A 27,946-nucleotide genomic window follows, 5' to 3' on the forward strand; every position below is an offset into this window, starting at 1 on the left:
CAAACAATGGAGGCTAAAAAAAGGCAAGCTGTTTGCTGGCAAAATATTCTAGAAAAATAAAAACTACAAGCAAAGGCAAACATAACAAGGAAGTGGGGTGTGGGGTGGTGGGATAATTCAAAGTCAACCCTTCCTTTTCCACTTTGTCTGTAAGCAGCAGATTACAGCCTGCGCTGCTGTGAGGCAAAGAAAATAACCTGATAGTTATCAACAAGAGCATGTCAGATACACTTCACAAGATGCTGACAGCCAAGTCACATTTACTATTACAGTACATGGGATTGATAAGATTGGACACAAAAGATCCATGCTGGAGTGCTTTTAATATTTCTGGCGGTCAGTCTGTTAGAATAAAGCTGTAGGGGATAATGTGTGTGCGGGTGATTTAGGGGAGAGAATGTTTTGCAATCATTTGTTACGCATTAGCGTGCGCATAACAGCTCCAATGAGATATTATGAATGAGGCTGGCGTTATTCATGCAAATATAAAATGTACTGTCAAGGATGTTGGTAAGTGCAGCCAATGCTTAATGCTTAGTTTCACCTACATCACCAGCATTTTGACTCTGAAGTACAGAATAACCCATTTTCATCTTATATAGAGCTTCTTTGCATTTTTCTATTACGTTAATCACAATTACCAAAACAAAGTAATATGTGAATTTGGTTTTTTTTCACTAATCCAAAGAAAAGTAAAAAGCAGATTTAAAAAAACGTAAACAATATTGTGTACTCACAACATTAAAATAAGAACAGAAACAGCAAATACCTTCAGTTTTACTAATTTGGTCATTTCTGTATCACACCTGCTTGAAGAAGATCCTTGGAACTAGAGATGTTGCATGACTGAATCTTCAAAATGTATTACATTTGTATTGTAATACAGCATTCATTCTATCTGCCCAAATCTAAAAATACCACAAAACATTCAAAAGTAGCACTGAAACTAAACTAAGGTGAAACATCTTCAAACTGAAATGAGCAAACCCATTCTAGAAAGTACCTGAAATTAAACTGAAAAAAACCAACAACAACCAGAAGAAAATACAAAATACAACCATTTAGATAATACAAAACTATAACTCCGATACCAATATTATCCTTTATTCCTGTTTTTAAAAATTAAAACAAAAAGGTAAAACAAGGTAAACAAGGATGTGAGTAAAGGATGCTAAATGAGTATAAAATGCATTTTTGTATTGTAACTGCAATTTTCTGATAACGTTTTATGTTAAACTGAATGTATTAACAATTTTAATGTTTTTGTGATAAAAGGACACTTTTCAATTTATTTTTTGGGATTAAAAAGAGTTTTATGGATGTCTGTGTGTGTGTGTGTGTGTTTGTACCAGTGGAGAGAAATAAATCAGAGCTAAATAGATTGAAAAGGCCAAAGGCACCAAAAAGAAGCTTTAAACAGAGTAAGTAAAGCTTCCAAGAAATAGAAAAATGCTCCAAACATTAAATACTTTACATTCTTCTATATGTGGATCAGTCAAACAATGTCTTAATACGTGTCAGTGTATTCCCCAAAGGTTACATTTCTTGTGTAGAAAATGAGCATGGCAGGCAAAGCCCTCATTCCAAATGATTTAGACACAAAAGAATGATGTACAAAATGATGGATGAAAATCATAAAACAGCTAACAGACTTCCTAGGAGCCTAAAGGCACAGCTATGCTGCTCCTACTCCAAGATAAACCCCCCCTGCTGCAGTTTAATTAATGCAAATCTTGACATTACCCACCGCAGCATAATGAAAATATAGCTGAGGTTCAAACAGGAAGGGCACATCCCCTTGGCTCCAGATGTACACTTATTATTTCTCTATAGTCAGTTATCCAGTTTCTTTTTTAATCCAATCACTTTTCCACACATTCGTCCTGCACCTTTTCCCCATAGTCAAATTACTTTCTTCTATTAGATTTTCACCCCCAAATCTCCATTTAATCAAGCATACTCACTCCCTCCAGCTCCTTTAAGTATCTGTACCCGACTTCCCACCCACCTCAGGCAGCACTTACTTACAATAAAATACATACTGGATACCCTGCACATCAAATAACATCACTTTATTTCAAGTTCCAAAATTTTCTGCTTTTTTTTTTTTTTTATTCTCCAGCATTCAGAACCTTAAGTTGTTTAGAGTCACACAATATTTATTTCAACCTACGTAAACTCAATTATGTTCTCTTAATTTTGTGATCAACTCCATGAGTTTAAGAAAAATGATCTTATTACTGGTATTTATGCATGCTACAGATGTGCACATTACTTCTGGGATGTGAACCCTGAATGATGCTTTCAATTCCTTGTTTAACCAGTCAGAAAAAAATAGGACTCTACTCACAACTTATTTTCATGAAGGCAAAGGGCTGACCTTTTTTTTGAACAGTTGGCCTTTAGGTTAGTCACCGTTAAGCTGTTTAAAAAGTCTTCAGCAAAGTACTAAATCCTAAATGTACCACAGAGCTGCGCCAGCACTGACAGAAAAATAGCTACTAGGTATTCATGAACTGCCTACTCGCAGCGGCATTAATCAGCAGATTAATGTTAGCATCACACAATGCATTACCAGCCATAATTTCCATGATTACAGTCTTTACTAAGCTTAAATGTTAATTTGTAATATGCTTCACAGGAGTGGAGACTATACTGAGGAAACAATTAAGGAAGAAGCACTTTGTCATTGTACTACCCTTGAACACCAGATTGTTATTTACACTCTTGAAAAAACAGAAATGCATCATATGAAAACTGTTGGCTTTTCTGACATTCTCCAACAAAACGCTCATAAATCTGAGATTTTACATTTTTATAATTTAAATGATTTTTTCTTTTTGAACAGAAAAATTGAAGCAACCCCTGCCCATTTATCACAACCAAATCCTTCCATCCATATTAGAGTGAGGGTTACAAGATTAGGTGCAGAAGATTAGCATCTCCATAGGGACCAACCTAGGGAACCTGTCTTATTTCAACATTTGACATCCAGAGTGTGCTGTTATCTTTGCTACCAACGTGACTGGTGTCATCATACTGTGATCTAAAGGAATCTCTAAGGCAAAAAGGGGCTGTGTATGCCGAAAAACAGACTACTTGTCTCTAAAGAACTCCCAAATTTCATTATGAGATTTGCAAGGGAAAAGTCTTTGTAGTCTAAAAAGAAAGTCTGAATAAAATTAGTTTGACATTGGACATACTGGTACAGCCAAGGACCTTTTATTTAAATATACTGGCCACAGCTTGGAGTAAACTAAAGACAGCTTTTCAGGAGAACCTCATACCAATTGAAGTAGCAGGGTTTGGGATTACTTCACTGCATCAAATTATAGCACTGAGTTATCAATACTTCATTAAAACTATGAATATGTGCCAAAGGTTTCCCAAACTTTAAATTAATGTGGAAGTGGACCTTTCAATTTGATGTGAATGACCAAAAAGATGTGATGTGTTATGGAATGGCTTACACAAATGCTCAGACTGCAATGTTGTGGGCAGTGTATACAAGCAACGCTTCAAACATTTCATTATCAGCACTATCAAAGTTTCATCAATAACCCCTTTACCAGAAAACACCTTGCAGGCAATTACACCTGCAATGTGTTTTCTGGTAAAGGGGCTGAGGTCAGGGGGTGTGCTTTCTTTTTTCATAAAAAAATGTTAATATTTTGTTCAACTTCCAAAAAAGCTCATGTTTTCTATATGCTGTTCAAGTATATCACCTCATCAGTGAGCCCTGTTTCAAAGAAAAACAATTTCAAACAAATCAAAAAAGCCAACATGTTGTAATGATTTTTTTTTTAATACACATACTGCACCTCTGCACAGTTTTCATTAGTGACCATGTACACAGTTTGTCAGAGGGGCCAAGGACAGTGAACATAACTCATATAACCTTTGGATATAAACTCAAAATCCCTTCCAGTAATGCACATCTCATACAGGGACACATGCCACTGAAAGAAATGTCCTTGTACTCACTTAAAACGTATAAAGCATGGCTCTCTGTACAGCTTTAAGTGAGTTAATTCCTGTCTGAATGAACAATTTATTGTAGTCAGATTTCAAAGTGTAACTACAGCAGAGGGACGATAAATTACTGAAAAAAAATGAATCCTTGACTCTTGAGTGAATTTAGTGGCACTGCTGTGCTTTAAGAAGCAATTTGCTGGCGGGGTTTGGCCCGATTTCCAATAACCCTCCCCTAGGAGGGAATAGTTTTTGCAAATCAACACATCTCTTTCCTGACTGGGTGTGGTTTTTTGGGTTAGTTTAAAAAAAAATTTTTTTTATGAAAAACGTTGCAGTTTTATGAGCAGGAAAATGTTTTTTTAATCACATTTATCAATACTTAATCAAAGTGTACACCTAAGATAAATTACTTCAATTTGTACCCATCTGTTCAGTTATTAGCAACAACATGAAAATGCACTCCTACTGTGTAGACATGGGACCAAGGAGACCAACAGGAGCCTTTATATGGTAACGACCCCCTTTGAGCGATCACTTGGCAACGGTGGGAAGGAAAAACTCCCTTTTTTACATGAAGAAACCTTCATGAAACCTCCTGCTCCTTCCTGAGCAGCCATCAGCCATGACCGGTTACAGGTGATGGGAGAAAGACAAAATACTGTCGTTCCTCAAGTCTGGTGATAAGTGGAACTCATCACTGATTCATAGATATAACTTTTCTGAGGTCTAGGTCATATCTAGAATTGGGTGGAGTTATTATTAAGTTATTCAACTATAAGGGGAAGGGGGCTTTTAATTTAGCGCTTACCTCGTCTTAGCAGATGACCTTGATGTGAAACAAATTCTTTCCTCCTTCTGTTCAAAAAGACCTTGCAACGGAAAATGACTGAACCTAGATCTTGGCCTTCTGTGACAAGAGAATATCAAAAGTCATGATCAGCTTTGTTGTTTAAAACACGCAGTTTGGAATTGGACGAGAGGGATTGGGTTATTAAATTATGTGTTAAGTACACAAGTGTTCAGTTCTTTTTTAATAAACTGTATTGCAGTTAGAGTTTGATTATGTATAAATGGGTCACACAATTAATCCTGTATAAAATGTATTTTGTGTTGAAGAAATAAAGTTTAACGAAAAGGTTTGGAAACACTTTGGAATTACAAATGTTTTCAGCACTGATCATTAATGAGCCATAAAATGTGGTCTGATGTTTGTCCAAGTCACAATTATAGACTAACACAAATTTGCCTAAACTAATGACACAAAAACATTTGTACTTCGTAATTATTAGCAGCCCAAGCTGGAAAAACTCCGTGCCCCTGGCTACAATTAAGGCGTAAAAATTCAAATTACTGTCAGTCTGGTCTTTTCGAGGAAAAACTGTTTGTGTGAATCATGGCTCAGTCAGAAAATACTGACACAGGGCAAACAAAAGACAAAGAAACGTTGACAGTTTCATGCATCTCTGTGAACAGTTTCAGGGTTAAGATGTGTGGCTAAAACTCTTCTGTATGGAACTTGCCCTCTGCAACACAACAGCTCTGACACTGAACCTTTTTATGCATGAATGCCTAACACTGTTTGAAGTGCAAAGGTCATACTAGAGGAAGCATTAGGTTTGAACTCTGCAAATGTTGAAGAAATACTGACCCGAAACTGCATTAGGGTAATTGCAAAGGATTTCCATTCGTTCTCATAAAAATATACGCTTGGTTTTTTGGGTGAAAACATTTTGAGAAGTAGGAGATAACGATACCGGGTGTTCGCATCTTGCTATTAAAGTCTTAACCCATCATTTCTCATTAACGGAAATCATTAAACATTAAGTGCAAAAACAGGAGAAGCAAAATTCATTTAGAATCAACTCACGAATACATGCCAGTTAGACAGGTGGGAATTGGAGTTCAACATCGTATAACAATGTGGGCAACAGCCCAACTCAGCACTGATAACAACTCAATTAGCACACTGGCTGCTTTTATTTCTGCACCGATTACATGCTTCATCAAGGATCAAAAACATATGCCCGTGCATCTGAACCATAATGTTCTGAGAGAACCCTTTTAAAAAAGACAGGAAGAAAAGAAAAAGAATATAAAATATCTAACAAAAATATAAACATACACACAGGGTAAGGTTCAAAGTTGCTCGAGATCTAAATAACAAATATTTAAAAATAATTACAAATGTAAACAGATCATGATATGAAATCTTTCACTTTAATTCATCACTACATCATATATCAGACTAAACATCATTTGAAATGATGGTTGTGTTAAAAGGCACTGCATGGATAAGCAGTATTTACATCTGATATTACTTTCAATAACCTTTTGTAGTGTCATGTAAGCAGCATCAAGAAGACGTTAAACAATGCTCAAACACAACCTGACATTACCTTTTACATTAGGGGTATGCATGAGAAAACACCCTGCAATTTTATTTTTTTAATTTTTTTTACTATGCATTAATATCATGCTTTACTTTTGCCATCTTTAATGACAGCACATCACACCATCTGCAGGAATGCAAATCAATATATTTTTCCTGCACTCCTTTGTAGCTTGATTGCTGCCAGCTACTAGCAACACTTGAATTTTCTTCCTCACATTTCTACCTTTGTCTTTATAGGACTCTGCCATCTCGGGTATTGCTGTAGTTAGTCTCCCACAGTTATGGTCCCACACCTGAGCAGCGTCATGATTTTTGTTTTGCACTGGTGTGAGACTTAAACTGGAGTGGACAGGACTGGTAGTATCCTCTTTGTTCATCCTGCTATGGTGAAGTTTTTAATCCATCATGCCAAAGCTTCCTCTAGAGATTATGGTTACATATCAGATTGGTCATTAGCTTCTTTTACAGCTACTAGTCTGGCATGTACAAAATTGTATTTGAAATAAAACTTTATTACAACTATTTATATCATGACCAAGCTACACTGCTCAGATTTCTTAAACTTTGTATGGTAAAATCAATGCTAGAGGGCCTTGTAATTTTCTAAAACACCAAAAGCGTGTATTTGATATGCAACATTTGCAGTATATAATGCATCCTACTCTATGAACCCTGGGTTAGTGCTCTTTGGTACACCACTACCTTCCCACCTACACATACAGAGGCTATAGTACGCACCGTGTTCATTTGAGAGGGCTAAATATGAGCATATATTACAGAGTAGGAGGAAAGTCATGGCAATATAACAATACTGAGAAGAACTGGCAGGTTTATCATCAATGAATAGATGATAGGCTCCCACGCACAGTAAGAAAAATGGGAACAATGCAAATCTGAAATTAACTACAGTGTCATTATACACATAATTTATATTTCAGTCTTTAGTCCCTACATTCTACTATATGTCCGATAACACTTTTTATCTTTTAACTTACAAATTCACAAAACTGGCCCTTTCATATCATGAGGCGACGTACATAAGGAAAACCCCAAATCACAGGCACTCTCAGTCATTATTATTTATAGATTTTTCATAAGATTCAAAATCAAAGTCCTGGTTTTCAGAAATATCTATTTCCGGTAGCAGATTTCTATATGGGTTGTGCAGGAGGACACAACACACGGGTCAGCTGGGGAATGCGTTTTCATAAATATTTCTATGAATAATACAATAGGCTGAGCAGTTCTCAAAGATGAAACTTGGAGGCAAAAACAGATCAATATCTGATTAAGCCACCCAGGATGCTGCATTGTTACCATCACCACAACCCACCTACAGTAAACAAACCTCTTACAGCAGGGAAATTACCAAGTATGGTGAAAACATTTGGCAGCTGATTATGCAATGACTCGTTTGATCAGCATCTCTTTGCTTGTTAGTTGGGCATGAAATAGACTTTTTAAAAAACAGAGGTTAGCGTTCAGTTGAGTGTTTGCTCACTGATTCAATACCAGTGTCAGAGTTATTTTAAAGGGTAAAAATCATTCAAAAACAATGATTCCCATCAGGCACACAGTGAAATGTGTTAAAATAGGGAAAATTATTATTTAGTGTTGTAGTGGGTGTTTATATGTGCTGTAAAACCAGCTGATCTGTGTCAGATGCTTTGAGTCAAAACTGATATATTTCGTTGGACATCCTCTTTGACCTCACGTCAGCAGAGCACCCAACAGATGCTGTGTACGAGGAATAAGCATGCATTTTCATACACACCAGGTGCTGTTTGTCATCATACGTAATTAGATTCAGACTGGCTTACAGCACAGCATGACAGCAGCGAGTCTGGCGCTGTAGAGCCAGTGGATTTTGAAAAGGGTTTTTTTTTTTTTCTCGTCTTACCCCCTAGCAGTTTGGACTGACAGTTGACAAACTCTGGCTTCCGCGCTGAGCTGTAACGCTGGCAGGTGTGGTGGAGAATCTGGATAAAGGTGCACTTCTCCCCTGATGAACCAGCAACCCACTGATCGAAAGCATTATCGAACATCAGGTCAAACTCCGGACAGTCCTTGAAACAGAAGTGAAAGGGAGACACCAAAAAGAAGTGAGAGTGTGCAGTAAGGGAAAAGGAACAAGAAGAAACCATGACAAAATTGAGAATGGAGTACATTATCAGCATGCTTTGAATTAGCAATACTTGTGTTCACTGGGAAAGGAGAAGGGAAATTACATACTTTGTTGGGGTCAATGCCGTTGACCTGCCGTAGCTGGTCAATTGTCCACTGTGACCTTTTTACAAAGGCAGATGATCCTTGGAACTGCTTCACCTTTGTGATTGAAACATGGGATGGTTTCTTATTCGTCACTGTAGAAACAAAAGCCAAACAAGAGTAAGGCCTAATGAAGCAATAATTAAAACAACATTAAATTTCAGATTATGTTTCTGTGTAACTTGTAGACCCCGTGCACATGATTCCCAGACAAGTTTTGATTAGGAAAATTGGACAGCTCAGGTCATCACATGTGGAATATTAGTCAAGCAAAAGTCACGAGCTTCCTTTCTGTAGGCGGCAGAAACAAAGGGATCCATTAACAATGATTATTTCGCTTCTAGAGCCAACAGCAACAGAGACCATGATAAACATTTCCTATTAGAAGACACAGCCTAACCCTGAACAGATACGCCCTGTAAACATGGCTTTTTTTTATCATTCATACCAATCTGTGTGCAGTAATCTTATATACAATAAACTGTGCTATAAGTTTCTGTCGTGCTCTAACAATATAACACCATATTTTTTACTACACTACTTTGAAAAACATAAAGACTTGGCTATATTGTATCTGTCACCAGAAAACACAGTGTGGGACAAAGCTCCGGTCTCTGCACTGATGTGATGTATTTCTTCCACTGCACTGCTGACCAAAACTAATTGAAAGACATAATATGAGCTCGGTGGGGGTGGAGTGAGGGGGGCATTGCTTTTAAACAACTCGCCAAAGACAAATGAATAAAATATAATCTAAAAGTGGTTATTAGGTGCTGGGGATTTTTAATCAGTAACTTTACTCTGTACAAATCAGAGTTAGTTGCCAGCTGGTTGATAGCATATTCTTTCAGGTATTTTATGTGTAGTTTAGTATATATGACTAAGGCTTTACTCAAACTCCGGTGATGACATTCTGTCCTCAGCTTCCCCTCCAGCTATCCAAGCATTGCAGTACATATGTTTATATTGCACTTCTGTGTTTAACTGTGTGTTGGCGTTTGAGAATAAGACCGCCAGATTTTTTAGTTTGGACAAAATGTTCAAACTAGAAGCTTTTACTGCTGATGATGTGACCGTATTTTGGAGCTCTGTGTCATTCTCAGGGACAATTGCTCCTGTGCTGCTTTTTTAACCCAGCCAGCAAACGTCTGCTTCCGCTCTCTCACATCCTCCATTGTGTCATGTCAGAGAGATGGAAGTGTGTGGGTCACTTTCTCTGCATTCTCTCCAGTTTTTACCCCACACTTCTTTAAAAAAACAAAAAAAACAAGACTATGCTGTTCCAGTTTCCCTGTTGTTCCGGTTCACTTTTTGAAAGATTTTCCACACCCGTTTCTGGAAATGGAAAATAAATGTAGGGCTGAATGTCAGGTCAGTAAGCAAACTCCCATGAGATGAGAGATGTTTGGATATGTTTTGTGTATCCATTTAGACAGCTGCAGTTAATACTTGAGTTGCTGTCCCGGGTGGAACAGACAGATAGAGGAAGACAAGCATTTCTTCTTCTTTCCTACATCACCTTTCTCATCTTTTCTTTGAGAATTTCAATCAGACAGACAATCACAACCATGATTAACAGATGAACAGAATGATCACATCTGTCTTGTGTCACAGTGAAGGCTAATAGGAGCTCTCGAAAGCAGAAAATTTCATGAAGCAGACGACAGGCTGGGTGTAATGAACCAATGTGCTGAAGGGTAGAAATGCAGAAACTAAGGTCATTCACTCCCCAGCAAGAATAATTTATCTTTTACTTACACTGGTGGCAGATGATGGGATATAATACAGAGCCACTACTCTCCTCAAAATTATCAAGTACAAATTGTAGAAAATGGCCTACTCGTCATGGGCGCAGGAACTAATCCTTATTTTCTATTATCAATGAATCTGATTATTCTTTTCTGAATTAATTCAAATGTCCTTTTTAAAAAAAATAATAATTTAATTTCAAATTTATATCCATCTTAAAATGGGGAAAAGTGGGTTATCCTTATCTTTTCAGCATTTTGATTAATACTGTGCAAAAATCTTAAGCCACTCTTCATTTCTCTGTGCTCTGCTGGAAAATGGGAAAGGTGCAATGATATATTGAAATGTGAAACATATACTGAAATACAGTGTATTGGGCAAAGATTCAATGGCATTGAATTTGAAAGTGAATATTTGGTTTAAATGCTTTCAACACAGCCTGAACTCTCTTAGGAAAGTGTTCTTTTAATTTCTTTAGGGAGTCTTCAGGAATAGTTCTTCAGGCTTCTTGATGGACCTTCAGAGCTCTTCTTTGGATGTTAGGTACCTTTTGTTCCTTTCTCGCTTAAGATGATCCCACAATGATTCGATAATGTTGAAGTCTGGGGAGGTCAATAGAGTCAATGGGGAGGTCAATGCATTACCTTATAGTGTTCCACTGTGTGTTTTTTTTATCCAGGTACTCACTTACTGCACTGGCAGTCTGTTCGGGCTCATTGCCATGATGAAAAATGAAGCCAAGCAGATATTTTACAGATAGCATTGCATGACAATAAAAATCTCTTCTGAATTTCTAATTTAATCAATTTCATTATTTCCCCATGCAGCATCACATGCATCTCTCAGGTCCTGGGTCAGGTCTTTGCTATATTTTTCTCATTTCTCAACAGTATGACTCCTGTTCACCTGCTGTAAATAGGTTTTCAGGCCTGCCACTTCTTCTGTTCGCTTTCATTTTCACAGTTTCGTCAATTTTAAATTTTGTTTAAGGACACCCTGCAGAGATATTTAAGTTTTTGGCCAACAGATCTTTCAGAATAACTTTGTTAGTGTAAAAATGTTTTGCTGTTATTGTCATTTTTCATAGATTTAACCAAAGAAATGTGAACAAATTATGTGTTTTTGCTATAGATACAGTTTAAAATTGGTCAATTTTTCTGTTATTATGTGAACACAACACTGGTCCATCCCCCTTAAGTTAGGTGCCTTTTTTATGCTTGAATGGTTCACAGGTCAGTGTTAAGTGGAGTTACAAGGACTGGACTGAAAATGAGCCAATGTTCGAAAGATTATTTTTTTTTGGCCTTTATTAAGCTTGAATTTTGGATGCAAAATACAAAGAAATTAAGGTTGGCTCAAGATTGACAAATTACTAATCTATCAAATGTTAAGCACGATCTGTCCCTTTATTTAGATGAAGATGCCAAGCTCTACAAAAAAAAAAAAAAAAAAAATGTGACTAGAAATCCTTTTTACAAAATGTATTCTGACTCAAAGCTGAACAGTCAGTCACAGCAGGCGAATGCAACATGCTGAAAATACACCAAACACATACACCAACAGTAGCTTTACAATATACTGAAGCAGCCACTGATGTCAAGGCTCATTGGTTGTAAATTTCTGCACCCACAGCATACTGCGTAGAACACAAGCGATGATAAAAATAAAATCATGTATATGAATGAGTACGACCCCTCAAGCCTGAGCAGCTCTGACTGACACACTCTTGCATTAGCATATACACTGACAAATCACTGGCTTTTCTAGTCAGGCTGCTTTCAAAGTAATCACACTAACTCCAGGATTAGAAAAACACAGAAAAAAATGATATGTCACATGAGAAATGCACACCAAATGCATACTTAATCATCCCTGGTTCACATGAAGAGGGGAAAAAATTACAGCAAATTTAATTGGGTGGCACTGTTTGCCTAAGTACCTTTTTCACTATACGATGACATTGCAATGTGACCGAACTACTGAAATGCATCAGTGAATGTGTGAAAGAGAGCCGCTGTCTCAAGGCCATGGAGCTAAATTGTCAAGGCATCAACACAGAGATCTTAATCAAACTGCCAGACACCTTTGAGCCTCTCAAATCAATTTCATATTCAGCTGTTGACTCCCACCTTGTCTGAGTGGCTCCCTGGAATATTAAAACAATTACGGAAAGCTCGAAGAGCTGGCGTTATTGAAATAGCAATCAAGGACGAAGAAAACCTATACTGAAGCTTCTTGTAATAAATTAACTTTAAACTGCTCTCATAATAAATATATTCACTTAGACACCAACTCTGGAGAACAGCACACTTTAGCAAAGTAAAAAAGTAAGGAATTTATGACGCATGTTGAACCCATTTTATCAATACTTAATATCCAGTGTCAGAGTAAGTTTTGTACAGTATCATGTATCACTGTTCTGCTGATTATGAAACTAAAAAAAATGAATTTTTTAGATGAGTGGTTATGGTGCTGTTGGGTTTCTCAATTATTCTGTTCACTGAGTTTGAGTTATTGTGATAATACAAAGATGGATGAATACATTATCCCTTCCTTAACATAAAATGAACAATCTGTAATGTAATCCATTTCTCTCACTTTTACTGCAGTAGTCACACCCTTAAAACATTATTTGTATCACAAGCTGAGACCGAACAAAGAACACCTGACTAACTAATGCAAGTAAAAGCCAAGAGATGACCACAACCACTGAAAAGCTGCCAAACACATTGTTTCTATGTGGGCTGGCTATCAGAGGAAGGCCATGCTGAGGTTCCTGTCTGACTATTTTCTCATGCTCTGATGGTGACATGCTTTCACTTCCTCCAGTGGATCCCTTGTTGTGTTTGGCTATGTGCAAGTAGTTCTGCCTGAAGGGAAACCCGTACTGTACATTTCACCGACTGCAGAGATCAGAGGAAAAATTCCTGGAAGCAACTTAACTTCAAGGAAACACAACCCCAGTTGTGGTTGTTAATATAGAAATGTGAGCATGAGGAGGTGTTCTGGCACAGGCTGCAACGACATAACAGATCATGCAATAATTGTGTGCATTACTGATTGCATATCGGCATTATTGGAAATATCAAATAGAGTACTATGAAAACAAATGTTATCCAGAGTTATCCAGAAATATTTTGGTAAACTAACAACATTAAAACAGCCGGAGAAAATGAAAAGAGCAGACAACGAAGTGCCACCCACATAGGCATAAAATTAAAACCTTCCTTCCCTTATAAAAACACAGCATCATCGTCATGTCAACACTGATACTTATCAAAAGCGTGCAGCCAAAGGCCACAAATAACGAAGAGCATCAACAGTTTGGCCCAGCACAGCAAAGCGTTGAAAGCTCAAAATCTGAGAATAACAAAAGATCACATCAGATATGGAAGATAATGTGCACAGTCTGGGAAACGCTGTGTTGTAGTGGAGTGTTTCATCACTCACCCACCAAGAATCTAAAGTGTGGCTAGATGAGACACACTGCTTCATCCATAAACAAAATTCTGTCTACTTCACTTTGTACTGAGAGGCTGTAGTCATCTTGTTATATAGTTGTTATATCAATGTCATGATGTTTTTAATTATTTCACTTCTTTGTTTCCCTTCTTCAAAGAAACCCGATGCAGCATCCATCTCAAACAGGTGGGCTAAAGACCTCTTGAAAAATCAGGCTCTTTCCATCAGCAGTCAATTGTCTATTTACTCCAGTGGCACATGCAGTTGCCATAGCAATTTACATTTATATGGCAGAAAAAAAAAAAAGACACTCTAGATGTCCATGTGCAAGTTTGAATCTACAAATCCATTTAAATATCATTGACACAGTAGGAAAAGCTAATGGATGCTAATTACTGGACTACAAAGAAATACAGTGCAGCAGTTTGTTTGGCTTGGCTTAGGGCTTTTCTGTTTGTAACACAAGAGTGCTCTCAAGGGATAGATCATATACTAAACAAGGCAACACGTGATTATAATAGAAAAACATTGGGAAAAAGTTCAAAACTTGTTTATTACTGTTTAAACACATTACATTTTTCATTTATCTCAGCAATTAACATTTGGCATTTTTCAGCTGGGTGTTTAGCTTATTTCACCTTTGAGCTGTCTATTACAATACACCCTGCTCATTCTCCCCCTTCTGCCTTCAGAACTTCGTTAATTCTTCATGGCAGCGATTTAATGAAGTGCTTGAAACATTCCCAAAAGATTCTAGGCAATATTGACAAGACTGCATCATGCAGTTGCTGCAGACTTGTTGGCTGCACATTCATGATGTGAATTTCCAATTCAGACCACATTCTGCTGTTGTAGCCTATCTGCTGCAGAGTTTGATGTGTTGTCTGTTTAGAGATGGTCTTTTGCATACCTTGGTTGTAATGACCAGTTATTTCAGGTATTGCCCATCAGCTTGAAGCTCTCTGACCAGGCTCCTCTCACTTCATTCTCTACACTTTTCCCCAATCTTAATGCATGGTGTGTACTTCAGCAGTCCATCATGACCATGCAAATTCACAGAGTTCCTCCCATGTGATTAGCTTAAAAATGCATTAACAAGCCGTTAATAGTTGTGACTAATAAAGTGACTCATGAGTGTATGTGAACTACATATTTCATGACAAGAAGATCTATATTTGCAGATTAGAGGATGGTCCAGTATTTGAAACCCCTATCTTGGTATCAAGAATGAAAGGTAAACATTTAAGCAGTTTGGTCAACAGGTTCAGTTTTGTCGTTTGTTATTAGAGCTGTCGTCTGAGGGCATGTCTAAGACTTTTTTCTCCATCTGGGTCCATGATTACAGGTCTATTTTAAAGCTGCCCCCACTTTGCTCGAGTTGGAACACACTGTGTTCCTCTCGAGAAAGAAGCTGTCACGCCAGTGAACCACTGCACAGGCTAGACTGGCAACACCAGCCTGGAACAAAGGTCTCTATAGTCTATTCATGGTTTTGAAAACAAAGTCAGTGCTGTTTACAAGTTCTCCTCAGTCATGACGGTGCCCTAGCAGTGACAAGGCACCAACAGTAAAAGGGAGTCCATATGATGAATATCGGCTATACAGATTAGCTTTCGACTCGTAGCAGTGACAAGTTTCTCGCACAACAGATGCAGACACCATTAGATTAACATAGCACAAACAATAAAGCAGTTCATCCCATGACAATAGTATTACAATAACACCCTTAATGACAACACAGATTCAGTTTTAAGTGAGAAAGCAACTTGTATGACTGAAAATATATTTTATTGCTTGAGATGTTACAATAGCAGAAATGTAATAACATGTACTAATTCTCAATGATGCCAATTCTGTGAATAAAAACTCTGAATAGACCTGGATGCACATCAATATCTGCTAGTGCTGGGTCCCTTGCTGTCTAACACAGCAGGAGACCAGGATTTATATTGGGGGAAAAAAATACAACCGTACACCACTTTCAGGTCTACTTAAATTGAATGTTAACTAGAGAATAAATGGATAGCGTTTATATAAAAATGTGTGCGTCCATCATGTTCAAACAATATGTTCGGAATAAAACAAGTGTCCTTGTTAGAAGGAGCTTCTGAAAGTCAACTTGTTCTTTCATTTAAAGCTAAGAATTCCAAAGCCAAATGAGCTTTTTAAAAACGCACATTGTTGTGGATGCTTCTTGCCTGCAGTCGCATCTGTTATCCATCCAATTATAACACTCACCCAAGGACAACACATTAAAAGGATTCCGGAGGCTTGACAAATCGTGTGTCAGCTATTCAAACCTCAAACTCTCTTCAGAGGCACCAAAACTTCTTTAGTTGAGTTCAAATCAAAGCCACTGAAGACGTTTTCATGAGTATCGCTGAACTTTAGACTCCCCTTTTGCTTTGCAAGATTACAGAAATTGATCATCTTCTGTGTGTAATATATGTAGTTCCCTGCACATAAAATGCAGGACAGTTTTTCTTTCTGTTAAGGCAAAGATATACAGGCAGGTGACAAACGAAACAAAAACAAACATTTGACCTGCTTGTTTTATGCTTGACCGGCAGTAGAGCAAAGGCAGTCCATGCATTCATGGACATCCCGCCTACCTGCAGTGTCTTTGCCGTCAATGGGGGCAGCATCAAAAATACAAAAACCTAAAGTGAAATCAACAGTTTCCACTGCAGCCACTGTCTGTACGTTTCTAGTTGTATTTTTAATCTTTGATTTTTTTTCACACTTCTTCCATTCCTGGTGAACTCTGTAACTGAGCCATTTGTCAACTAATCAGCACTGCGTGGATGGAGAAAAATGGAAACCCGTACGCAGATGGACACATTTTGGGGAAATTATGCCTTATAGTGAGGAGATTCAGTGCATTTGCTATGCTATGAGAGCATTTTGCTGCCATGCCTTGAATGCACTTGTTTCTGCACAGAGGATGCTTCAAAATGATCGCAAAAGAGCACCAAAGAGCATGACATGTTGTTCCTGAAGTAATTTCAGGAAATCAGTGTACTTTCTGTGTACTACTTTCCAATGAAGGAACTGCAAAAGAAAAACATTATTAAAAAATATTAAGTAAAAGAAAACCCATTTTATTTTCCATAGCGACAGATCATAGCATTTATCTTTTACATCTTCTCTCCTGCTCCTGAACACATCCAGGGAGAAAACCAAAGCCTCTTGTGAGTCTGTATTCCCTTGAGCTCATCCACCACCCACTGCTCCAAGGACTCAGCTATTCAGGCTAGGCTCCAGTCCACATAGCAGACATTCCTCTGGAGCCAGACATCAGGGATACAAGGAAACATTTTATTACAAGAGGCCTTACCTACAGTGGCGATGTTACGGGATTAAAAAAAAAAAAAAATCTATATTCCACTTTGCTGAAAAAGTAAGAAGTGCGCAGCGAGAGTGAGGGAGACCATAAAGTAAAGTCGTCAGGTTTTGTAATACATTCTCATATCTCTGTGTAGAAAAAGATCAAACGCATACGAAATGAGTTGCATGTGCCAAACCTTCTGGTGCACATTAATAGGCAAAGACCTCATCGCAACCCAATCTGCATATCGTCATACAATAGCAAGAACTGGTATGTCAAACAGTCAAAACAAGGCACATTCCTCCACACTTACTTCTTCAGGATTACCTAAAATGATTTCCCTGGAAAAGATGCGCTCAAAGTAAAAACATCTTGTGTCAAACTTGGGTTCAACAAGATTTGACAAAATTCTTTATTTAGTAATAACTGGGTTGTGAGCCCAGATGGATGGTGCATTCAGCTGAAATCAAATATGTTGTTTATGATCCTGAGACACCTTGTCAGGAAATGCTGTAAAACCACCAGTTTTATTATGTAAACCGTCCTCTTAACCTACGTCCAGCTTGCTATAATTTTATCCACTGACTTTAGACATACTAGAGTAGTTACTACTTGTCTGGGTAGTCTGACTTTCTATTCTGTGATTGTCCATCAGCTCATTTTAAGTTGTTCACAGCTGAAATGACAGTTGGATTTGGATTAAATATGAGTGAGTCAAGCAAGTGTATTCTACCTTTGGCACTAAAAAGTGAAATCAAATGATGAATCAAAACAGTGCTTTTCAAGCTTGTTGCCAGATTTCATTTCCCGGCCCATCTGTTCTCTTTTAGACAAGGTTTAGTAAAGCACTGACTGTATGCAACATTGAAAAGCAGAGGTACACATTATTGCACTTCCTCCAAATATCCAAGAACCCATACTGTTCATACCTGTTCATACTGTTCACTGTTCGTACACTTTTAAAAAAGCTATAAGGGAAAAAAGAGAGAGAGAGACAACATTCAAAAGACCATTTTTGTCTGATTTTTTATCTAAAGTACAAGTATGCCAAGTACAATGCCACAAGGTTATTTTCTTTCTCCTTTGATACGCTGTTTACTTGTTATAAGATTAAAGCTAACCACAAAAAAGGGATTGGCATCTGTTTGATGTTCCCGTTTAAAAAGGGTGTGCAGGCTTTTGTTCAAAAGTAAAAATCTTATGTACAATCATATCTACAAGTTGTACGTGAATCCGGATGTGGTGTGACACCTGGATATGTGTGTGTGTGCATGAATTTGTGTGGTTCAATATGTCAGGAGTGTAGATTTCGCTTGTACTGATGCAGACAGGATCCTTGCTAATTGTGTGGCTACAGGTTTTACAGAGTAAGGTCAGTACATGTCCACAAAGTCGAAAATGTAAATCTACATGTAATATTTTCACTGTCAAATATATTTTAGTATGGCTTATTATACTGCATGAATACCATAGATGAATTTTGAAAATTGTAGTAACCACAACTACTCCATTATCCATTATGATTAAAAACAGCGCAGGGTGACAACATGAGAGCTTGGCTTCAAACTGCTGGGGCAACATCAACACACGAGCTGTAGAGACTTTATACACAAAGCTACATTTTTGAAACAGCAAAACTGATTCGGGTACCGTGAAGACTCGTGATAAAGAACTTTGTCCCAAATTAAATATCAGAGTAGGATGAAGGTCATAGACACAGCTAAAGAAACTAAACAATTAGCAAATAATGCACTTTGCACAGAACAGAAGGCTGTATTATGTATTCTTCCTAAGGGACAACAACAAAGCCCGTGAGTTATTAAAATGGCAATTTTAAATTAAGGCAACCCGGAGTAGTACATATTCTTTTAAATATTTTAATTACATTTTTAAATTGTATTTTTTTTATTATGTCACATATTCTTAAAATATTGCTCAATCATGCTTCTTGTTCTCTTTCTTATTCATTACAGCCAATTTTTATTGTTCCATAATGGCAAAAGTAAGTTTGCCTAATTTTTCAGATTTTACTTTCAGTTATGATTTTGGCCTCCAAGAAAAGAAGAATTAATTTTGTCTTCACAGTCACATGCTTTTGGCCCTCTTAAAAGTCCAAACTCACTTACTGTTTAGTTCACCTTATGCGGTGATGAGATGAGATTTATCTAGAGAAAGTCAACAAGTTTAACAAGGTTTCTGTGGGAGCCTAGCTCCATGTCACACTCCCCATGGCTTTCACACTGGTTTCCCATGGCGTGCAAGTCTGCGGCAGCCCCCATTACGCCTTTATGCTCCAATACACCTCAGGTGGTGGACACTGTGACTGACAGGAACTGGTGGTTGACCTTGTGAGACAAGCTTAATGATCAAAAACATCCCCTCGTCTGTGCCTAACCCCCGACTAGACAACCCTGTGCCCCCACCCATGCCCTCCACCTCCAACAATTTTTATTGTCCCTGTTTAATATAAAGTTTAAAGATGCTGAAATTTAAAAACAAATAACAAAGAAAAAAAATTGCCATGATCGAGCAGTCCAAAAGAAGTAATTGGATCAAAGCTTCTGGTTTTTTAGAGTACTTAAAGGAAGTTAGTCTCCAATAAAAAGATATGGCTACAGTCAGCACGCAGTTTGTAGTGCTTGGAACATGTTATTGTAACACATTCAGTATGCTGAGAGTCATTAAAAAATGATTATTAATCAGATAACATATTGTCATTTATAATGAAAAGTTAGGATGGTGGCATCAAAACATCTAATGAAGTTAATCAGTAACACAATTGTGTACAAAATGAGCATGTTACGGAAGCAGCATTTCAGAAGCAAAGTATAGCAATAACCCTTTTCAACATCATATTGCAAAGAATTTCCAATAGCATGGCTCCACTGATAAAGAATCCCCGTGCTAAAATAGTCTCCCAGTCCAGATCCATCATCCAATGAAAACATTTGGTGCATTATGAAAAGAATAATATGACAAAGGAGGCCCCAGACTGTTGAGCAGCTAAAATTCTATATCAAGTAAATATGGGAAAGAATTTTTCTGTCAGATCTACAACGGCTTCTCTCAGTTCCCAAATGTTTGCAAAGTACTTTTTTTTTTTTTCAATTAAATATAGGCCCTCACTGCAAGTAATTGTGGACCATTGTTGGAAACGGGTATGCAAAAAACAAAAAAATAAATGTTCCTTTCTAAGTGACCCCAAACCTGACCACCAAATTGAAAATGGAAATAGCCAATTAACTACAGGAGTCTCAAAATGATAAAATAATTCGCCCATTTGTTCTGTAGTTAAAGTCAATTGAAAAGTGAAAGTTTATTCAAATTACATGGGTGGGAAAATTAATTGCTTTCCCTCCATTCCGTTTAAATTCATCATCCCTGTTCTCTGGAAGAAAGGAGGAGTGGAGAAAAAGATTAATAACGCAGGATTCACAACAGAGGTGTCAAGGGAGGAAACAGAGGGTGATCTGGCCACATAAACACATACAACAGTACACTGCGAACATGTGTGCAGTGATACATTAAACCAGGTTTCAGCATGACACACAGCTCTGTAATACAGTCTAGATCTGTATGAGATATACCCAAAGAATAAATTAGGTGCACAGCTCAACTGGAGCGTGTTGTAAATCTAAAGAAAATGAAAACACCAAGGTAAAGGAGTCTGTACTCTGAGTTATTTAAAAAAAAAAAAGTAAATTCAAGTCAAGCAGCATACTGTTTTACCACAAGTGTAATAAAGACATTGCAAATCAATCAATCGGAGACCCTCAACAGAGTGAATATACTGGGACACTATCAACAACAGCAGACCTGAAAACCATATCAATACTAAGTATCCATTAGGCTTGACGACACACGCTGGATATTTATTTTGACTTTCAGTCCCACACCTCATTAGGGGCACCTGAGTGGCTCATTTACTAGACTTCCAATTCATCTTGAACTTTTGATGCAGTATCAGGAAAAAGAATGAAACTGGATCAGCCTGAAGATTAAATTGAAGCCAAAAAAAAAAAAAAAACACAACGTAGAAAACAGCTTCCCTCCTGCTCACAGTCTCAAACCAAACACACTTCTAATTTAAACTGATAGTTTCATAGTACGACTCAGGTTGTTAGAGTAAATCGGAGTGCTATGACAGTGTATCGCATCTTGAGCTGAAACTCATCTCCAATTGAATAGCAGTTGTAGAGCAAAGGCTGACGCTGCACTCCAGAGCACTGAGTGAAAGGACACAGTGAATATGAACCGGGGGGGGAGGAGGAGGGTTTGTCACAAACACCCACACATGTAAACGGTGTTACTGAAGGGCACAGATTGCGTGAGCATGCAGGAAAAAGTTTCATTTGTTTCCGCAGTCAATGGCTTTCCATCTGGTCTTCCCATGAATGATGTTCCATGCAGTAGGAAAACAGCTGGGGGTTGTGAGATTAGTATTAAAGTATGAGATCATTCCTTCCATGTTTAGCATGGAGTCGTGCAGGAAAAAAAAGAATCTTATAATACTAACAACTAAAAATGAAAAAGAAAAATGTCTTTAAAATAACCTCAGGTGTTCTCACATTCTACTTAAGAAATATATGTGATACCTAACAAATGTGCATATTCTTCTGATTTTATGTGTGTCAGCTTGGCATCCCACAACTAACACAGTGTGTATTGATACAGCATTGTCAGGGAGCCTGCAGGTGTGCTATGCCATGCCCTTAATGTGAAATACCACAGCAAAGACCTCCCAGGGCTGACAAAGGAAGTCTGAACAGAAGACTGTGTGCTGTCACCAGGCCAGAGATGCCAAAGTGCCAGTCCATATCCTGTTTAACCTTTGAAGCATGACAAGCACTAAACTTCAAGTTGTCTAACTGCCTGGTGTTGGCCTTAGCACATGCAATGAAAACGTGATGCACAGAAGATATCTCACTATATATTATTAGTATACCAAATCTCTCATGTTAAGCAAATACTGTTTTAATGAAACAACCATTTATAGATTTAAACAGAAGGCAAATCCAAAGAATGTATAATAATATTCTTATTACAAGTCATTAACATTATTACATCCATGCATTTTATTACACTTTTCTTTTCATGACAAACATTGATCTTTCCCCTTGCTGGGAAGAAAAAGTAAAATCTGTTTCAATGCAGCTGATATACCAGCTAGTATATCCATTGTTATTTGAATATTAGTACAATGTTGGGGGGGTATTGGTTTATGAAGTAAAATCTTTTGAATTATCTCAATATTGCATACTCATTGTGTGCATACTAAAGTATTCTTTCCTACTTTTGGATCTGAGAAAACAAACTGGCAAACAAAGTTAAAGTGAGATTCATCCCAGGATTTTTTCCATCATATACAGAGAGGATTCTCCCACCAGAGAAAATAAATGAAAAGTAGTAAAGAAAAACAACAACAAAAAAAACCTCCCACATGCTTGGATCCACATCAAAAACAGTGATTATGGCAAGAATGTCAGTACGAATGAGTCTGTATCGAGCTCCACCAACATCAATATTAACTTGTTTGCTGCAGGTGTCCAATCTGGATTACTCTGAGCTATTTTGATTGTGTTTGCTAGGTACAAATTAAATGCTGAGATCATTTCTGCCACATCTCCTGCAGCTTGATTTCAAGGTGGCGTTTCTTTGATTAATTTCTATTCCTACTTGGCAAAATCATGATTAAATTGAATGACTGCAACTTTGACTAGGGCAAGCTTTCTAGAGCTCATTTTAGTTCAATTTGTTCTGTTTCAATTGATGCAAGTCTGGACAGTAGAGCTCACAATATCACACATATCTCAAAAGGCTCTTGGCTCTGTGATTGAATTTCTCAGTGGCAGGCCTGGAAAAGGTGTGAGGTGGTGGGTGGGGAGCATATGGTGTTTTTCGATATCCTGGTGAGGTTCACACCGGGCAGCGACTTCCCTACAGGGAGTATTGTAAATTCAGAGAGCGACTCCAGCTGCTCCTCTGGGTGACCTTCATTATCACAATTAACATGCATGCCACTCACAGGCACACTATGCTGTAGTCAAATCTGCACTGTAAGCACAGTGAGAGAAGGGATGGCCGAAAGGCCTGACACAGCTGGGCAGTGGAGAGCCAAAAAAAGTTGAAGAAGTGGGTCCATCGAAATGGGAGGAAATCAAAACTGATAAAAAGATCTTTAAAAAAAAAAAAAAAAACCTTTGGAACAAGATGACATGTCTGTTCCATATACTGTACATAAAAGATGGACATTGTGGACTGTGAAGTCAACCCAAAGTATAGATTTGAGCCAGATGCTGTAATTCAGATTATTTTGTACCAGGCTCTTTTATTTGTTTGTTTCTGCTCTAAAGTTGGACGTTTCTTCTTGGAAGGATAAAGCATTTTCAATGTTCAGGAAAGCGTGTTTCGAACAATTTCTACTTCTGTAGTTGTTTTTTAAGATGTTACATAAAGAACTGTATATACAATAAACCTCATATTGAACACCTTGTTCTTTTTGTGTTTGAACTTAAAATACATTACAAATCATTCATTCTGTAAGCATATATGGGTAGGTTTAGCCAAGTTCCACAGAGGCCATCTCAAAAATGTAAATGTGTTTGCTTTACTGAATTACTAAGAAAAACACAGACACAATCAAAAAGCATTTTCATGAAATGGGAACTAATACTACATTATACTGTATTTATTCAGACAACTGAAACAGTGGTATTATTCACTGCTTAACATCATTTGGTTATACCCTGTGAATTCCTTAGATTATAATACGGTAATGAGTCACAGTGCAAATGGAAACTGTATAATAGATCAGGCTCCTCTCCCACTAATCTTTAAGAGAGTGAACTATATTGTCAAATTAGATACTTGAGCTTTCAGGGTAAGTGTGTCATTAGTTTTATTAAGATCTCTTACCGGTGTTCTGCTGCATAAACATTGAAATCCCAAGAAGACAAAACTGTATTGCCTGTTTAAGTGTTATTGCAATATTTATTTCCACAATAAAACACTGCAAAAGACAATCATATAAATGAAAGCATTCATAAAGCTGGAGTTCCCCTCCAGCTGCTGAATTAGAGATGCAATGAAGTCCAACACTGTCACCAATTTAGCCGTCAGTGACAAACAAGCAATACCTTTCTTTATATCAGTGAAATCAAGACAAAAGGAGCAGCATTCAAATGAAGGCTGTTACAAGTTTAACTTCGCAATGAAGCTACTGTAGGTATGTCACATACACAAAATAAAAAATTTGTGCTGATTAAGAATTTCCACTAATTTTCAAGTCAGCTCATTTTCATTTGACGTAACTGTAATCTACATTACCTTTTTAAGCTGCATGTTTTTTACATGTAATAACTGGGTGGATAATAGGGGAAAATGCTACACCAGTGTTCAAAAGTGAGTGAAAAATGGGCTCCAATTGCACAAATAACAGATAAATAATATATAATATTTGAATGTGTGGTATTATTTGAAGCTAAAGTGAATGTTTTTACTTAATATAGACAGTGAATAGCATAGGCCATCACTATGTAACATTTTGACAACAAAAATCATAGCCGAAACAGTAATGGCATTACCCCATGAAAACTCAAGAAATAAAAACCAATAATAATAATAATAATAATAATAATAATAATAATAATATATATTCTAATAAACCAGATAGCAATTTTTTCCACTTTCAGACACACAAAACAATGAAACAAACAGATTTTCCTAACATTTGTTATGTATAATAATTGTTTTTTACTCATTTACAGCATGTCTGATTATGCTCGGGTCAGCTAGCTGTTGCATCTGTGGCTTTCCAAACACGAGCTGCCAGCATTGGAAGTGCACTCAAGTGGAAAACCTATGTAACGTTAGCACTTATAACATTAAAGGGTGGTTCTCTCGTCTCTTACTTTTTGAATTCTTATTTTATAGTCATTATAAACAATGATAACAACAAATCAAAACAGCTGATAAAATCAGGCTACAAATAAATATGGGGGGTTTTAACAATAATGCTAGGAATCAAATTGATCCTTAATGTTTGTGAATGAAAAATATGTTTCTGAGAATAATAAAGTTGTGTCTGTGAATCTTCTTAAAGGTTAAGATTGCAAGGTGGTGCAGGTCTTATACTGCCTATCACTGCCTATGTCTATCACTCAAAACCACTTAGTCTGTATTAGTCATTAAAATAAATGAATAATGAACTATATTTATGGAGCTGCAAAGCCATTATACATATGCACTGATTTTACTGACAGTGGCTTAAACGTCTTGATGCAAATCTGCCATCATCATTCAGTGTCTGGAGCTGAAGATCATCTGAGAGCGCTACAATATTATTTACAAATCATTTTGGTTGCTGTCAAAAATCCTGGATGTTAAAAAAAAAAATCAATTTGAGAAAATAGTCAGCTTATTGCACAACAGCTAATGGGCACTTTATTCAGGAACTTTTGTTTGTTATTCTAAAGCTAATCGATCAAAGAACAGAAGCCAAGCAAGGTGAAAACAGAGACCATTACCTTCCAATTTTCACTGCTTTCTCAACAGACTTGTTCATTTACATGCCTCATCAGGTCTCATGTTCCAGGGAAAAGGCAAACAAAAACAAAGCTTAATTGGTAGGTGATAGTGTCACATTTGTAATGATACAAGAACAGAGCAATGCTTGGCTCCTTTGTTGTTGCAGCAGCCAACTTCTCACGTGTATTGATTTGACCGGCTAACTCTTAAGACATTATAAAGGGGCAAATGAGGACTGACCCTGTGAGTGGTCACCACACAAACACACGACAAAGTTTGCTTTTCTTCACATCAGAGTTGGTCGATCAGGTGATTTGATGAAGCCAGGCTTTTCCCACTAAAGATATTATTGGTGATTACAGGAACAGCGCTGTTGTTTTGGACATGAGCGACACGTTTTCTATCACTCAGTCTGAGCTCACCTTCTCAGTAACGGCGCCGCTTTTTCGCTCTTTGCTATGTGTTCGTAAACCAACTCCAAGTTGAACTGTGCTAGTGTCATGGTCACTGCTGCTGTTGAGTTATCAGCGTGAGTGGGCCTAATGTTGCCAGACTTTTTATTCACACGCTGCTCCTAAATACGTTTGTATTGGCTTGTGTTTCCATGGCGAGCCATGTGTTAAACAAGCATTTGTGTTGCAAAGCTTTTAGAATCAAATTACTCGATGAATTGTTGCAGTCCTACATTGTTTAAGCTGCATATTTTAAACATTTTCACATACTTTAGTACTGAAAAAATTGCCTATTTACAGGATACTGTTTCAGTGTCAGTTTGTTTACTGCAAACGCTGGCTTGCAATAAATAGCAGCACAAGGTCAGATGCCAACTCTTTAAACAAATCTCTGGTTTACATTAACTGTCTCCACACTAGACCTATAAGCTTTCATTGACATGCAACTGGCAGCCAAGCCAAAGCAGAACTGAGAGCTCCAAGTGTAACAGACACATAAACTAGCACCTCAGGTCAAACCAACATTTTAGCATCAATCATAAATCTTGCACACAAAATAAAAAGCAAATACTGTATACCTAACGTTTGATGTGAAATACTTTTTTAAGCATTTTAAGCATTTCTGAAACTGGTCGGTAGTTTTGCTTCAATTTTGTTGGCAGAATCTATAATTGGAGTAAGGCCAGTGTTCAGTATTAGTATAGTTGGATATGGTGGCACCAAGCTCCAACTTTGGGATGAGCATGTCTCAGATATTTCCCTACAGCAGGCCATCACAATATAGAAATGCAAGGAATTTTCACAGCTTTAGGCTAAGGTTTTAATAAACCTGTGACTGGTAAGCAGAACCAGGCACAGAGAAACTTTTTCCTTCTTTACCCTGTTGTAACAGAAATGTATATTTTTTGGCTCTAGAAATCAAATATTCAGCTTTCCACATTAGCAGCAGAGCATGCTAATTTTTTCTTCTATTTTTGTTATTTTGGCAGTGTCTGCTAATGGCAGAAGCTATACACATACCAAGCTGGATTCAATGTCTCATTATAATGGAAAACCAATATCATAGTGGAAGCTGTTGTATTGCTTTGGTCATGAGGCTCTGTTCCTCAATAGTAGTTATTCAGTTGATACAGTTTCACACCAAGAAATCATACAAATATAGGCAAGCGTGCACTGCTAGGTTCTGAGTCTCTCATCATTTCAACATAGAATAAATCAATATCATGTACATACCAGCTTTTGCTTACAATAACAAAAGCAAGACAAGGAGATGGAGCTCACAGGGTTCACTGCAGCCAGTTTATTTAACTAGGAGCTAAGAAAGAGAGCCGTTTTCACCCATAACCAACTGCTTGGCTGAAGTGGAGATGCAACTTCAGTCAAACAACCTTCAACATTACACTGATGCACTTGGAAGCTTGTTACCTTTAAAAAAAAACAAAACAAAAAAACTTCTTAGCTTACCCAGTGTACCTTCTATATACTGTTACACCTAAAATACGCTCATTGCTACAACTTCATGGGCTAGTCGTTGCTCAGAGGATGCTGACTGTACCCAACTTACTGCACTTTAGTTAGAAGAGTACAGTCTAAAGCCTGCCAAGATGAATTTTTAAAAACGTGTAAATCTCTCCAGAAATCAAGATGCAGTTTGAGTATTGCAAGAGTTCTCCATATCATTTAATAGCTAGTCTTCAACTAGTGGTGCAAGGGTGTACTACAGCAAATCTACAATAGCTTTTCTGACAGTTACTTTGCATGCCCTATAACCTCTGCATCTTCAGTAATGACTTC

At 37.4% G+C, this 27,946-nt stretch overlaps 1 protein-coding gene across 2 annotated transcripts in view; it reads right to left on the reverse strand.

Annotated features, from left to right (window-relative positions):
- stxbp6 (syntaxin binding protein 6 (amisyn)) overlaps positions 1 to 27,946 on the reverse strand; it is a 67,240-nt gene that overhangs the window by 7,955 nt on the left and 31,339 nt on the right. The window contains exons 3-5 of one of the 2 annotated variants that reach the window (XM_025901001.1): positions 8,600 to 8,730; positions 8,268 to 8,433; positions 1 to 4,882 (exon numbers count right to left, since the gene is read on the reverse strand). The exon at positions 1 to 4,882 is cut by the window's left edge and continues 1,203 nt beyond it. In XM_025901001.1, the coding sequence (XP_025756786.1) occupies positions 4,773 to 4,882; positions 8,268 to 8,433; positions 8,600 to 8,730 (407 nt within the window). In that variant the 3' untranslated portion in view covers positions 1 to 4,772. The remainder of the gene's footprint in view (positions 4,883 to 8,267; positions 8,434 to 8,599; positions 8,731 to 27,946) is intronic. The other variant, XM_003442941.5, reaches the window with a different exon arrangement.

The sequence above is a fragment of the Oreochromis niloticus genome, linkage group LG19 (assembly GCF_001858045.2).
Source record: "Oreochromis niloticus isolate F11D_XX linkage group LG19, O_niloticus_UMD_NMBU, whole genome shotgun sequence".
NCBI lineage: Eukaryota > Metazoa > Chordata > Actinopteri > Cichliformes > Cichlidae > Oreochromis > Oreochromis niloticus.